The sequence below is a fragment of the Candidozyma auris genome, chromosome 3, assembly GCF_003013715.1.
Source record: "Candidozyma auris chromosome 3, complete sequence".
In the NCBI taxonomy this organism is placed as follows: domain Eukaryota; kingdom Fungi; phylum Ascomycota; class Pichiomycetes; order Serinales; family Metschnikowiaceae; genus Candidozyma; species Candidozyma auris.
The window spans coordinates 81,169-94,656 of record NC_072814.1 but is presented as its reverse complement, the minus strand read 5'-3'; the positions used below and the strand labels follow the sequence as shown (position 1 = coordinate 94,656).

Below are 13,488 nucleotides of genomic sequence, written 5' to 3'. Positions count from 1 at the left end.
TATTTGAACCGTTACACACCTTAATTATCAGCAATCATGTATCTATCACTTTCTCTTCTTCTTCATGGCATACATCTCGTCAACCTTGTTCCTCATCATCTCAGTTATACGCATGTAGGCTGGGTTATTTTTGATCTTGTCACACCAGGCGGCTAGATTGGGGTATTTCTTGAAGAGGTCAGTCTCGTCCGCACATTCCTTGACACCGGCCTCGTTATCAAACAAGTTCTCATAGATGGGGAAACTCAAAATTATATCTGCGCCGGTCAACTTGCCGCCAACAAAGTAACCTGTACCTTCATTGCGGAGCTGATTCTCTAAGTAACGCAAATTAAGATGGTATTCGTGAATGTAGTAACCGTTGTTGACTCCCCTAGAGTATACTTTCGCAAGCGTTCTCATGCCGAATGGAGCCACACGCTTGGCAGTGGAGTTGATTAACATCGACATCAATATGGCTTCAAGCGTGCCCTCGGCGTAATGAAGGTAGTAATCCATTTTGATCTGTTCTCTCTCTCCTTTCGGCAGGAACTTGCGATGAGGGTCATAGTGCTTCAAAAGATATTGTATAATCAAGCCCGACTCAGCCAATTGAAGGTCTGGTCTGCCATCAGCAAACTTAATCTCAAGAATCGGCGCTTTACCCAATGGGTGCACATGAAACAATTCAGGGGGCCCTCTCCATGTCTCTGGGTGGCGTAGGTAGACATCAACGTCGTAGTCGAGCTCGAGTAGCTCGAGAAGCCACAAGATCCTGTGTGCTCGAGACTCGTCAAGCCAATATAAAATAAACTTATCATGAGACGACATTATATAAACTGGAGAAAAAAAAAAGTTTAGGTGTCAGATTCAGTTCATGTCAGAGCACCATTCTTATATGTGCCAAAGCTTCCCCACAAAAGCCTTACCTAGTTAGGCTGACGGGCGCTTCGCACTTGGATAATTTCCGAAATAGGAATGAGCAGGCTGCATGCTAAGATTGAACATACTGCTACTCGCATTTTATGCTCCCAAACTAGGCTAGAAGAGGGGCGCCTCACCAGCTAGCTGGTCCTTGTAGTGGCCCTTTCTGAGCGGGTCAAGTTCGATTAGCCGTTCCAAGTGGGCTTTTACTTCGTCAAGCGCTGAAACTTCGTTGCCGCGCAATAAGAGTGCCTTCAACATGACCATGGTTTTAAGGCACCACGCACTATCAGAATCGTTGGCACTATCTTCTTTTTCCAACGCATTTAGCTCTTCCACGTCCTTTAAGAGTTGAGAAATGACTGGCTTGAACTCTTCTCTTTGTTCAAGGTCCTTCACAAAAAGGTCCTCGCTTACGAGCCAGTGCATGTACTTCCAAATGGAGCTGTCTTCCGCGTCCATATAAATGCCTGTCTTGAGTAGATCAAGATCGTGCTTGATGAGTGTTGTAGGTGACTCAAAAATTTTGAGGATTTCGGAATACCGTTCCAATGCCTCTGAATCGTGAATTTTTGCGAGCTCATCGAATATTTTGGGTATGAGGTTAGCTCTATTGTGCCAAGCACTGAAGTTGGAGAGGTTCTTGTTGATTTTCTCTGTGGTGTACTGGAAATCCATCAAGTCAATCTGTAGCTCGGCAAGCACCTGTTTTCCCTTGTCACCTTCAGCTCGTGCCCGAGCTACATTCTCCATGTTTTCAATCACATACCGCCTGTAATGCCACCCATGGTAGTTTCGGCTGTCCAATTCTAGTAGCTTCAGCACAATGCCTAGCTCAAACTTCCAGTTTGCCTCGTTATCATTCTGAAGCTGCGCTAGACACCAATACCTATGATTCCATATCCAATAACACTTGGGAAAACGCTTGAGCATCTGCATCACCATCATTAGGTCTTTCTCCAACACATCCTTCTTCTTGATCTCGCCACTACCAAATAGGTGAACCAAGATATCTCTCCGGTAATTCCATATTGCATTAAACTCAGGATTAAGGTCTAGAAGTGTTTCGGTTTCAGCCAATGTCTCTTTGGTGAATATCTTCTTGTGCTTGTTGTCTAGGCATCTCGCGGTGAGCCGTCTGTAATGCTTGATCTTGAGCTTGTCTTTCTCTTGTTTTGTCTTCCTTGCATTCTCGGACAATTTCTCACGCTTGATTCCGTGTTGCTTATGTTAGTAAACGAAAAAGATGTATTGAAATCTCTTCTTTCATACCATTGTCTGATATTGATCAGTGGTAGGTGTGAGCGCACAGCATACTAATGCGTTGCGAAATGCATATACAGACTGGTTGTGTAAGAATCACCTACTTCATTTCGTACATATACATATATATATCATGTACTCTGATTTCGTGCTATTTACAAGTCTCTTGTGCTGATACATACTGTCTAAGCCACAGATGCCTTCACTTCAACCTTTGGCATAGGTATAGGCGCCAACTCTCCATCCTTGTACGACGCCTTAAAGAAGGAGTAGTTAAGGATGACATCGTCAATATTCTTCATCGTAGGGTCCTTGGCAAAATCTGGATCAATGAAGAAAAACACAGGCATGTCGACTTCTTCGCCTGCCGCAAGCCTTTGTTCCTCAAAACAGAAGCACTGGATCTTGTTGAAGTATGCCGCCACGTTATCGGGAGTGACAGAATACGTGGCCATACCAACTATGTCTTCCTTTGACATGTTCTTTGCCCTGTAAAATACAAGCGCTGTTTCTCCTGGCACGATGTAAACCTCTTTCTGCAAGGGCGTGAACTTCCAGGGCAACATTCCTGATGCCTGACAGGTGAAAGACACTCTGATCCGCTTATTGGTGTCAACCGGTATCAAACGGTCTGGCGTAAACATTCTGGAGTCTGTGATTGGCGTGCCGTCCCATCCAGTTCTCTTACAAAGGTACCTATAAAATGGAACAGCTACACATGAAAGACCCAAAAAGAACATAATCACAGACCCAGAGTAGTATGCAGCAGATCTGTTTCTTAGCTTCATCTTTTCTTCGTTTTGCTTTTGATATCTCTCATAGTTCTCCCGTGCTCTTCTAATTTTCTCTTCTGATGGGGACCCCCTGTGATCGTCACTGTACGATCTGAACGCCAAACGAGTGGATCTTGCTGGTAATAATCTGGGTGATAAGACAGATGATGATCTTAATGAAAAGATTCCTCGTTGATATAGCCGTAACGACATTCTTGGATATCCAAATAAAACTAGTAGGTGCAGCTTTACTGGCAGCGCACTCTTGCCGAATCGTAAGATTCGTGCACATAGGTTTTGTACCCCGGTCGCTCTATGCTGTCTTGCTCTAAATGCTATTTACCCTATTTTCAAGCCAATAATTGCTGTAATTTCTCTGATGTGTACTGATCATTAAGTGACATCAAGGTAGCAAAATCGCTTTCATTAAGTTCCCCGCGTAACTTAATGAGGGCATCTCTTAAGTACTGCTGCATCTTCACTTTCAAGATTGGATCCTTTTCCTCCAAAAGCTTCAGGTATCTCAACTTCTCTCCATGGGGAGCAATATCCGGATCAAGGTAGGCATAATTGTCTACATCGCTATAGATATAGTCTCCCGCGTAGGCCTGGCAGTTTCCAGACTCGTCCTCATTGACTTCCTCTAAAAATAAGAAACAATTTCTTTCAAGCTCGCCAAACCTTTGTGGTACGCCATGAAGATTCTTCGAAACGCAATATACCGCCAAAGATATGAGCGCAAGTAGATTGACCTTCTTGTTTCTAGGATTGCCATTGTTTTTGTAGTAGTTCATCCAGACATCGATGAATTTGGCCGAATCAATTTGTAGATGTTGCAACACATTCAAGAATGCCTCCGCGGAGCTTGTTGCAAGCCTCGACAAAACTAGCAATATCTTGTTTGCGAGTACGACACTGTGATTTTCATCAAGGACATATGAGGCCATAGCGTTTAATAAACCACTGTTGATTAGATTGTTGATGAGCTGATCATCTTCGCTCTCCTGCAATAATAAAATGTCTGCCATTGTGATGAAAATGTCGAAGACGTCATCACGCATTTTTGGCAAGTAGCCTGAAAGAACTCTAAACGCTTCTAGACCGGCATCGGTTTCGAATAACTTTGGGATGAGTAAAGTGTAGCTTCTTGCGATAGAAAGGATAGTCGGGAGAATCTCCGTCGCATCCATAAGCGCAGGGTGTAATAAACTGAAAAGCTCTACGAGTGACTCGTTTGGAGTCATGTCGATGGGGTAGTATTGCACAACCGCAAGCCAAAGATCAAAGCCATCCTCTGATAGTAGCGAATAGTGTTCCGACGATTGTGTACAGCAAGCTTTAATCAAAGGCAATGTTATGAAATGGGTATGAGATGAGTTTTGATTTAATGCGATAACCAATTGTTTTAGAACTCGCAACAAAGAAGATTGCAAAATGGCTTTTTCTTGCTTTTTTGAAATTTCCCAATATGATGGCACGATTTGCAAGATTGCCATTAAGGTTGTTTCATCAATAAGTGGGTTGCACCTTTCAATTAAGACACTCAACGTATCCAATATGTAAAGTTTGGACTCTGTGAATGACATATCTTCCAACATGTTGAGAGAAAGCGATACATACTCCTTTAAGAAAGGCTGAAAGTCTTGCTTATTAAAATCCCAGTCATTGATGATAGTTCTCAAAGTTTGGATAGAAGTGAGTCTGACGACCTTATCGTTAAACTTATTAACGGGCTGTAAGAAATTGATGAGTAATTTGTAGATGTTCACTCTACTCTCGCGTGAACAATTCACAGGAACCCATGTTGAAATAATGAGGCAAACTCTTCGTTTGATTATCTTGTTCTCGACGAGATCATTCTTGAGGCCCTCTGGAATGAAGACTTGTGTCAAAAGCTGGTCAAAGTTGACCCTATTAGCAATGGAGTCGGCTGAGAGTTGGAAGGTACACAAGATAGAGTCTTTAGTGAGAATGTCAGAGACCGATTCATTTTGGGTTAGACCATTTGATATTTTGTTAAGGATAAAGTCACAGAGTTCATCCTTGAAATACTTTATGAGATCTTGGTAGAAGTTTTCAGCGCAGGGTCTTACTTGGTATTCCCAACTGGAGCTGAGCTCTTCATTTACCCATTCCTCCGGTTCGAGAAGCCAACTTTCGAGATCTGAAGGTTTGAGTTTCAAGTACCAATTGATGATGAGATCACATAAGCTGAATATCACTTCAGGTGTGAAGAGTTGGGTTTTCAATTTGTTGATAGCATTTCCAACATCCTCTTTATCATTCCTTTGCTTGAGCGTTACGGCACCCTGTTTGTAGACATAAGCCACCATCTTTTTCAAGATTAGAAAGCCTTTGAGAGCCAAGGTTTCCCAAAAATCATTATCCTCGCTGCTTTTGTAGACATCTTCGGCCCTGTTCTTAAGTAATGACAAGAAAGTTGTGATAATTTCCAGTGAGCATGGGATGAGAACGAAGCTAGTAGGATTCAGGTTGATGAGGTTCACATAGAGCTTACTGTAGCTCTTAACGTAACGCTCCAATAAATCAGAAGAATACTTCTCATGCTCTGTAACCAAGCCTTGCAAGTGGGACACTGAAAGCTTGAGGAAATCGGTGATATCCTGATTAGTATGAGGTTGTTCGAAGCCTTCTGGTATAATGCGACGTAGATTTTTCAAACAAAGATAGCAGACTTCCATGATCGTGAGGTCCAACGAGGATGTCCACATTTGGAAAAACTTGCAGTACAGCTTTATCAAGATGGGCACAATTATAGGAGCCTTGCTTTGCATTGCGTGCCTAGATCTTCCAATTCTGACCATTGAAACTGCTTTAATGATCTGGTTGAGAACCACAAGAAGGTTATTGGTGGCCACAAGGTTGCCCTGAACGAAGACGTAGTCCTCCAACGTTTTACTGAGGTCGTCAAACAATGTCGGCCACTCGCTTGGAAAGTCAAATCTGACGATTCTTGCTATTGAATGGGCGTTCTGGATGGTCAATTGCGAGTTATTCTCGCTGATGAGGTTGAATAATCTCTCCTTGATTTTCGTCTTCTCCTCCTTGCCTATAGCGTTTAGGCGTGATGGTCTCCAGTGTTTTTCCACTCCATTTTTAAAACAGATGACCGCTAGCCACCTCACATGCATGGGCAATTCTGTGTTTAAATATATGTTTTGAAGAGCATAATGATATCCCGGTTCAGATTCCCACTTTTTGAGTTGGGCCTCAGCTTCATGCTGAAGTGAACTGCGCTCTGCACCGTCAACTATATAGAGCACTTTCAAGAGCTCATCAGTTTCCACGGCCATTCTTATAAGAACAGAGATGCAATTGTAAAATTAGATTTCTATAAAAAATGCTTGAGGTCTTTTGCAGAAGCGGCTAGGTGATGTCCTATATAACTTCCATACAGGAACCTTCAGGTTTATGATCATGAATGGAATCTAGCACTGGCAAAGTGTACAGTACATCCCACGAAAGCGTCTTACCACCTATGGGCCTCATCACCATCGGCCCACTCTTTCTCTTGGTAGCCCAATTCCTTCTTTACTCGTTGGACTACTTCCGGCACTCCCATATTTTTTCCAATATTATCGCTAATCTTGATGGAAGGCTGGTTGTTAGCCTCAATTAGCTTTATCACAATGTTGAGTGGTTGAGACTTCTCATGCGTACTCTTATTCTTGAAATCGTTGGTGAAGAAAGTACCGATACCAAAGATAACCTTAAGCCCCACCGACTCTCCCTTGGCTTTGTAACGCCTGCACTTTTCTATATTCAAAGAGTCTGAAAAGCAAATTACTTTGGAATTTTTAGGATAACCCAATTCCTCAAAGTGCTGTGCAATCTTCTCAGCATACAACTCTGGGTCTCCAGAGTCCTGTCTGACGCCAGCGTAAAGGTCTGTGTATGGTTTCTTGAAAACCTTCAAGTATGATTCGGTGCCAAAGGTATCAGTAAGTGCGAGGCCGGCGGAATTCGGGAATGTCTTGATCCAATAGTCCATACCGACTTTATTAGCATTCACATAGTCTTGAGTGATAGAAGCGACACCCATGAACCACTCATGAGCAACTGTTCCAATTGGAGGAATGCCATACTTTTTAGCCAAGTGCACGTTCAGTGTTCCCGAAAAGAGCTCACCGTTCGGTGACTCCTTTGCCACTTTACAGAGAGAGTCGACAACAATATCCTGAGTCTTGAACGACCTTCTCCTTCTTGTTCCAAACTCACTGAAAACGCAACCGTGCCCTAAAAGCTCCTTGCCCTTTTCAGCAGCAAGCGCCTCCTGGCCCTCGTAGTCCCAATCCGTATCCACGAACTTGAAGTACGCCTCTGAGACGAGGGCCAAGATGGGAATTTCATACAAAATGGTCTCATACCACGTCCCTTCAACGGTCAACTCGAAATTTTGAAAATTGTCCTTATCATTACCATAAAAGACCTGCTTTGAGGGCTCCAACTTGAACGTCTTCAATGCACCAATGTAATCTTTGGGAAGCATGGGGATTTTTTCGGACATATACGCCAATTCGTCTCCAGTGAATCTTAATTCTCTAAGAAGAGAGATTTGATCCTTCAACCAGTCTATAGCCTCCTTGTTCAACACCATCTGGGGAGTCCGATTTGTGTACTTGTACTTCACGGGCACGTCCTTAAAATGCTGAAAAACGGCCGCTTGCATGGACAACTTGTACAAGTCTGTGTCCAATAGGGACGTGATCACAGGCGCCATCATGGTTTACAGAAGAATTAGAGAATATGCACCGGAGGCGATGGAGTGACTCAGTAGTGAGTGGTCTAAAGTATCGGGGCCTGCACCTGCGCACCAACGGTTTCGCATTTGCTTAGAAGTCAAGAGAGCAATTACGAGGGCGAATTACGAGGTACCCGAAATGGAACGCTCAATAATATCAATGTGGTTGCGTTCGTCGAAAAAGAAAATTAAATGGCAAAAATAATGACTCCGGCGTGATTCGAACACGCGCATCTTACGATAACAGAACTTGAGTCTGCCGCCTTAGACCGCTCGGCCACAGAGCCATTCGATGTAGGAAAAAAGTGCCAAAAACATTGTATTGTATGTAATGAAATGCGAGAAGTCCTCTTTCAATAGTTTTTAGATATTCAAAAATATTAACCTTTAAAAATAGGGCAGATGATAGTGAAAATTCTAGGGCCAGCTTTGTTTTGTTTTCTATAATGATATAGTTTCGAGTTAGAATGGAAGTGGCAACACTGAAATCCTAACGCTCCCCTATTACATGAAGTCTATAAAAAAAAAAAATTGTGACCCTCCATCAAAGAATTAAAAAACTATCTGCACCTGGTAATGTCCTGATGGAGGAAGCGAAAGCAAATCCTTTACACCCGGAGGTGAGTCCGATAAATCACCGATGAAATTCCTGCACCATCGGTGTGGGGCAAAGAACCACATTAACTCAACCAAACTAAATAGAAGTCGAAATATCAAAAAAATATGGGAAGAAAATGGTGTTCAACTATCAAGTGAATAAGACTCTCTAACACAGAAACGAGGTGGAAGGTATTTGTACCTCAGGCCCTCCTTAATTCCCTACCACGCAGGAAACTGAACCATGAATATCTTATTCGCCATATTCATGACGGAAAAAAATGTCCAGGCTCCTTTGCAAGAAGACATGCGTTGTGAAGGATGCGTTTCGGCTTTTTGACTGACCATGAAGCTCTCGGGAAAAAAAAAAAATAACCCTTGGAAATATTACTCGAAAGAGAGAGGATGTTATAATCACTTTAAAAAAAATCCTATGTCGAATTTGTTCATGCCGTTGTGAGGTCTGTTAGGTTTTTTGTACTAGCCTTGGTGGTACTTCTATACCTTAATGTGAACCGTGATTGGGCCGGGCTATCACTGTTAACGATTCGCCATGGTCATAACAGGGTTCCCTCTAACTAACCATTAAATGATGAACAACTTTTTGAACTTGATACGGGTAGTCTCTCAATAATACAGTGACTGAATGTAGAGGAGATTAAGTATTGTAGAATTATCTTTATCAGCTTCCATACCTCATCGGAACTTTGGAGTGCCGGCGGGCAGGTTTCCAGAATGGCTGCGAAATTGCACTCCATTGTGAAAAGTGGGGGCAGACATCGTAAATATGCCAGAGAAGTGGGTATCGAAGTAAATGGATTCCGTGGATGAAAATTTCCGATAGTGGCTTTTATGACACAGAATAGCCACATCGAGCGGAGAATTCCATTCCACACTATATCTTGCCCGTCTTTTGCCCAACAACGTGAGGGGATGCCCTCAGTCTCTTCGTCGGCCTCCAACGTCCCGATCCTAAGCGAGCCCCAACCTGTAAAGCCTACAAGGCTTACTTCAACAAGATACAGGGTAGCAAATTTCCAGCTTCTCTAATTAGAAACTAAATATTCATGCGTACTTTCGATTACTTTCTACGGATGACAGCCTCCCATCAGGTGCTTGGGTGCAAAAATCTCAAATGCTCCTCTCGTCACCTGTGGTGGTCACCGGACGTCCAAGACGAGCAAGTAGTACTTTCCTCGGATATGCGCCTCTTTGGCAGTTCCCCTGAACGAACGAAAACAATCTCTCACCATTGGCCAGATCATTGAGCCACCAGGCGACCAAAGGTCAATTTTTCCCGTGGGTCAGCCTCACGCACGGCCGTGACGCAGACAGTGGACCGAGCTTGGATCAGAACAAAGTGAAAGTTAGAATGATAGTCAGATGAAGATGACAAGTTTGTTCAATCAGTTGCAGGGTGCACTTCAGAACTCCAACATTCGTAGTTTTCTTTGATCGCATACCCTTAAGTCTCCTTCTCTTCAGATCTTCGTGGAGCTGTGGGCAGGGCTATTCACGAAACGCGGGCGAAATAAATAAATATACTAGCGAAGGCAGTGGCCGTGTCGCAATAACACAAAAACGAGAGTAATAATAAAAAACAAAAATTGCCTAGCAGCTTCATGTCAGCAGAGCACGGGGAGGCTCAACGAGTCTCCTTTCGTTGTTTCACTGTCTATTGCATGGTGGTTGCAATTAATATTCAACCACTCCCGCGGGCATGCAGCTAACTCGTGCCAGACTTGAAATTGGCACCACCGACGTTCACGAAGGGTCAATGAAGACTGGAAGGGTTATACAAACCCTAAAGTTTGAAGTCTCATAGTTTGGCCGTAATGTCATCCGTACACGTACTTTTATTCGCTTGCAGCTTGTTCCCCGACATCTGTAGCAACTCCGTGGAGGTGCTCGGCATGTAGGGTCCCAAAAAAAGAAGGGCGGGTCTCCATGGATTTCTGCGAGCCTCTGCCAGTTATATACCTAGACGTACCCTCCCACTTTCTCACTTCTTCCCTCCACTAGTCACCATGAAGAAGCACACAAAGACTCAATCCACATACGTATGTACAGAGTGATGAAGCAATGTAATTCGACTCGTTTACTGACCCTCTAGGCTTTTGACAATACCGCTACCACTGTGGCAGCGTCTCAGATGCGTAACGCCTTGAACAACTTGGCTGACACCGTGTCTGAGAAAGAGCACCAGCAGAGATTCGAAACAGAGATGGACTCCTTCTTTGCCTTGTTCAGAAGATACTTGTCTGATAAGGCCTCTGGTTCTACTTTGGACTGGGACAAAATCAAGTCGCCTTCTCCCAGTGAGGTTGTTCAGTACAAGGATTTGAAGGCTGCTCCTGAGAAGGTCACTGAAGGCTTGTCCAAGTTAGCCGTGTTGAAATTGAACGGTGGTTTGGGTACCTCTATGGGCTGCGTGGGTCCCAAGTCCGTCATTGAGGTCAGAGACGGTAACACCTTCTTGGACTTGTCTGTGAGACAGATTGAGCACTTGAACAGAAAGTACGACACTGACGTGCCTCTTCTCTTGATGAACTCTTTCAACACTGATGCCGACACCGCCAAGATCATCAAGAAGTACCAGGGCCACAGAATCAGAGTGAGAACCTTCAACCAGTCGAGGTTCCCCAGAATCTTCAAGGACTCCTTGTTGCCAGTGCCCGACTCATTTGACGACGACTTGAACTGCTGGTACCCTCCAGGACACGGTGACTTGTTTGAAAGTTTGGTTTCCTCAGGTGAGTTGGACTCTCTCTTAGCCCAGGGCAGAGAAATCTTGTTCGTTTCCAACGGTGACAACTTGGGTGCTACCGTCGACACCGAGATCTTGAACCACATGATTGAGTCCGGTGCAGAATATATCATGGAATTGACCGACAAGACCAGAGCTGACGTCAAGGGTGGTACTTTGATCAACTACGACGGTCAGGTTAGGTTGTTGGAGATTGCCCAGGTTCCAAAGGAACACGTCGAAGAGTTCAAGAGTATCAAGAAGTTCAAGTATTTCAACACAAACAACTTGTGGATCAACTTGAGAGCGGTCAAGAGATTGGTTGAGTCCAACGCCATCGAGTCTGAGATCATTCCTAACCAAAAGACCATCTCCAAGGGCTCCTCTGACATCAATGTGTTGCAGTTGGAGACTGCTGTAGGTGCTGCCATTAGACACTTTGAAGGCGCACACGGAGTTGTTGTTCCAAGAGCGAGATTCCTTCCTGTGAAGACATGCTCCGACTTGTTATTGGTTAAGTCTGACTTGTTCTTCCTTGAACACGGTGCCTTGAAATTGGATGCTACCAGAGAAGGATTCCCCAACCCATTGATCAAGTTGGGCTCATACTTCAAAAAGGTGAACGACTTCCAAAAGAGAATCCCACATATGCCTAAGATCTTGGAATTGGATCACTTGACCATCACAGGTAACGTTAACCTCGGCAGAAATGTGACGTTGAAGGGCACTGTCATTATTGTTGTCAACGAGGGTGAATCCATCGACATTCCTAACGGCTCGGTGTTGGAGAATGTTGTCATCACTGGTAATATGCGCATTTTGGAGCACTGAGTGCTTAGGCTACTAAAATTTTAACACAAGAATCTTCAGTAACAATCTGTAGAGTATCTACAAGTACAGAACTCTCTACTACTGTAGGTATTCGAGTTTCGTAAGCCAAATATAGTAACCATCATGGCTTGGTAGTCTACCCCGATGAACTTAAAATAAATTCAGGCAAGACTTGAACTTTAGTTTTCCTCTGTCCCCAAGTCCATTTATCCAAAAACAAGCGAAAGTATCAAAACGTAGAATGATTTGTTCATGCGACTTTCAAAAAGAATAGTGTTGCAGCCCAGAATAGGCTAAAATAAACGACTTTGATTGCCATACCTAATGGTGGAAGATAAGTCTGGGACTCAATCTTATGGATTTCTTGTTATCGTATGCTTGGAACCCAGTTTCTTGGCTTTCCTGTGCTTGGTTTTCTTGATTTTGAGGTCTAATTCATAAGCACATAATTTAACAAGCTTGTCGACAACAAGTAAGGTATACGCTCCAACCATCGACTCTCTTTCAATACACTCTTTATACTTCTTATCAAGATCTGAACCGTTAAGAGTTTGAAAAAGTCTTCCCAAAGACCGATCAGAATAATTATATGGACTGAACAATCTAGCCATCCATTCGATTTTCCAGTCGCTTGGTTGGGGCCAGATTTTAAGATGGTCATGATATTCACGACATACTTTTAACGATCTGTAGTATGATTTTAGCTCCGCAATCTGACGATCGATAGGATCAAATTCACCAGCTATTTAAATTTGCTCCCAGAGTTTGTGGTAGTTTTGATAGATGACGACCGGGATTCTTGAAGAGTCAACATTATTCTTGAGTATAAGACACAAGTATTTGTCAATAACCGATTTCAACTTTCTAATATCGATCTCCAGGATACGTGCGTAGTAACCTTTAACCGACGCATCAATAGGGCCAGTACCCAACTTTCCTGAGACATAATGTTTGATACATTCGTCCTGGCTGTCAACCCAACGCCTATATTCACTCAACCTAGCATCATAGTTATGCAGCCCTTCAAGCTTATTGAGAGCGAACTGGTCCAATGCATGTATCATTTTATAGCGGAGAGTTTCGATTATGTCATCATAATAAACATGTAAAATGTCAGTGTACTCCTTCGAAGGTATGGTATCCAAACAAGAAGGTTTTGGTGAAGGTTTGATAAACAATCCTGACATAAGTGGAGTGGTTAACGAAATACATGTCGGAAAAAGTAAGATTTGGTTCCCACGTGAGTTCGGGCGAATATTCGGTCAGGAGGAACTAAGGTCGATCTCGAAAAAACCCCCGGACGGTTACGTGCACTACCGCTTCTTGATAGAACCTTTCCCCCGTCATGAGCCCTGGGTTTTAGTTGTATGCGCTACTCAAAACGCATTTCGCTCTCAGTTTGTTACCCTTCTTGCCGTCACGCCAATGTAGTCTCTTATATTCAGCATCCTTTAGATTGAGATTGCGAATTTAGAATCGTTCCAAATCATTGATAACTGCCCCAGACCAGATCCGGGTTCTCCTTTGTTCATGAGAGTCTCTTTATACCGAGGTGCAACCCGTTGGGCAAACTGACGAGCAATGAGAACGCGTTCACCAATCCTTTTGGTTGC

General features: G+C 43.5%; 6 protein-coding genes and 1 non-coding gene across 7 annotated transcripts; 1 reads left to right on the top strand and 6 right to left on the bottom strand. All coding sequences in view use genetic code 12, as the record gives it.

Moving 5' to 3' along the window:
- Window positions 1–45: 45 nt before the first annotated feature.
- Window positions 46–810, bottom strand: CJI96_0002670 (glutathione S-transferase family protein; the record flags this gene model as incomplete). The annotated part of the gene is made up of 1 exon (XM_029034212.2): window positions 46–810. One exon carries the CDS (start codon window positions 808–810, stop codon window positions 46–48), a length of 765 nt encoding a protein of 254 aa, XP_028889454.1.
- Window positions 811–1,020: 210 nt separating this feature from the next.
- Window positions 1,021–2,178, bottom strand: BET4 (Rab geranylgeranyltransferase BET4; the record flags this gene model as incomplete). Its single annotated transcript, XM_029034211.2, has 2 exons — window positions 1,021–2,127; window positions 2,176–2,178. The coding sequence occupies 2 exons, from the start codon at window positions 2,176–2,178 to the stop codon at window positions 1,021–1,023; spliced, it is 1,110 nt and encodes a 369-aa protein (XP_028889453.2).
- A 173-nt stretch (window positions 2,179–2,351) lies between these two features.
- On the bottom strand, window positions 2,352–3,152 carry COX11 (Cox11p; the record flags this gene model as incomplete). The annotated part of the gene is made up of 1 exon (XM_029034210.1): window positions 2,352–3,152. One exon carries the CDS (start codon window positions 3,150–3,152, stop codon window positions 2,352–2,354), a length of 801 nt encoding a protein of 266 aa, XP_028889452.1.
- A 137-nt stretch (window positions 3,153–3,289) lies between these two features.
- Window positions 3,290–6,253, bottom strand: KAP120 (Kap120p; the record flags this gene model as incomplete). The annotated part of the gene is made up of 1 exon (XM_029034209.2): window positions 3,290–6,253. One exon carries the CDS (start codon window positions 6,251–6,253, stop codon window positions 3,290–3,292), a length of 2,964 nt encoding a protein of 987 aa, XP_028889451.2.
- A 176-nt stretch (window positions 6,254–6,429) lies between these two features.
- NPT1 (nicotinate phosphoribosyltransferase) lies at window positions 6,430–7,683 on the bottom strand (the record flags this gene model as incomplete). Its single annotated transcript, XM_029034208.2, has 1 exon — window positions 6,430–7,683. One exon carries the CDS (start codon window positions 7,681–7,683, stop codon window positions 6,430–6,432), a length of 1,254 nt encoding a protein of 417 aa, XP_028889450.2.
- A 223-nt stretch (window positions 7,684–7,906) lies between these two features.
- Window positions 7,907–7,988, bottom strand: CJI96_0002665. Its single transcript has one exon. It is a non-coding gene; the product is annotated as a tRNA-Leu (tRNA).
- Window positions 7,989–10,325: 2,337 nt separating this feature from the next.
- Window positions 10,326–11,875, top strand: UGP1 (UTP glucose-1-phosphate uridylyltransferase; the record flags this gene model as incomplete). The annotated part of the gene is made up of 2 exons (XM_029034207.2): window positions 10,326–10,358; window positions 10,412–11,875. 2 exons carry the CDS (start codon window positions 10,326–10,328, stop codon window positions 11,873–11,875), a joined length of 1,497 nt encoding a protein of 498 aa, XP_028889449.1.
- Window positions 11,876–13,488: the final 1,613 nt, after the last annotated feature.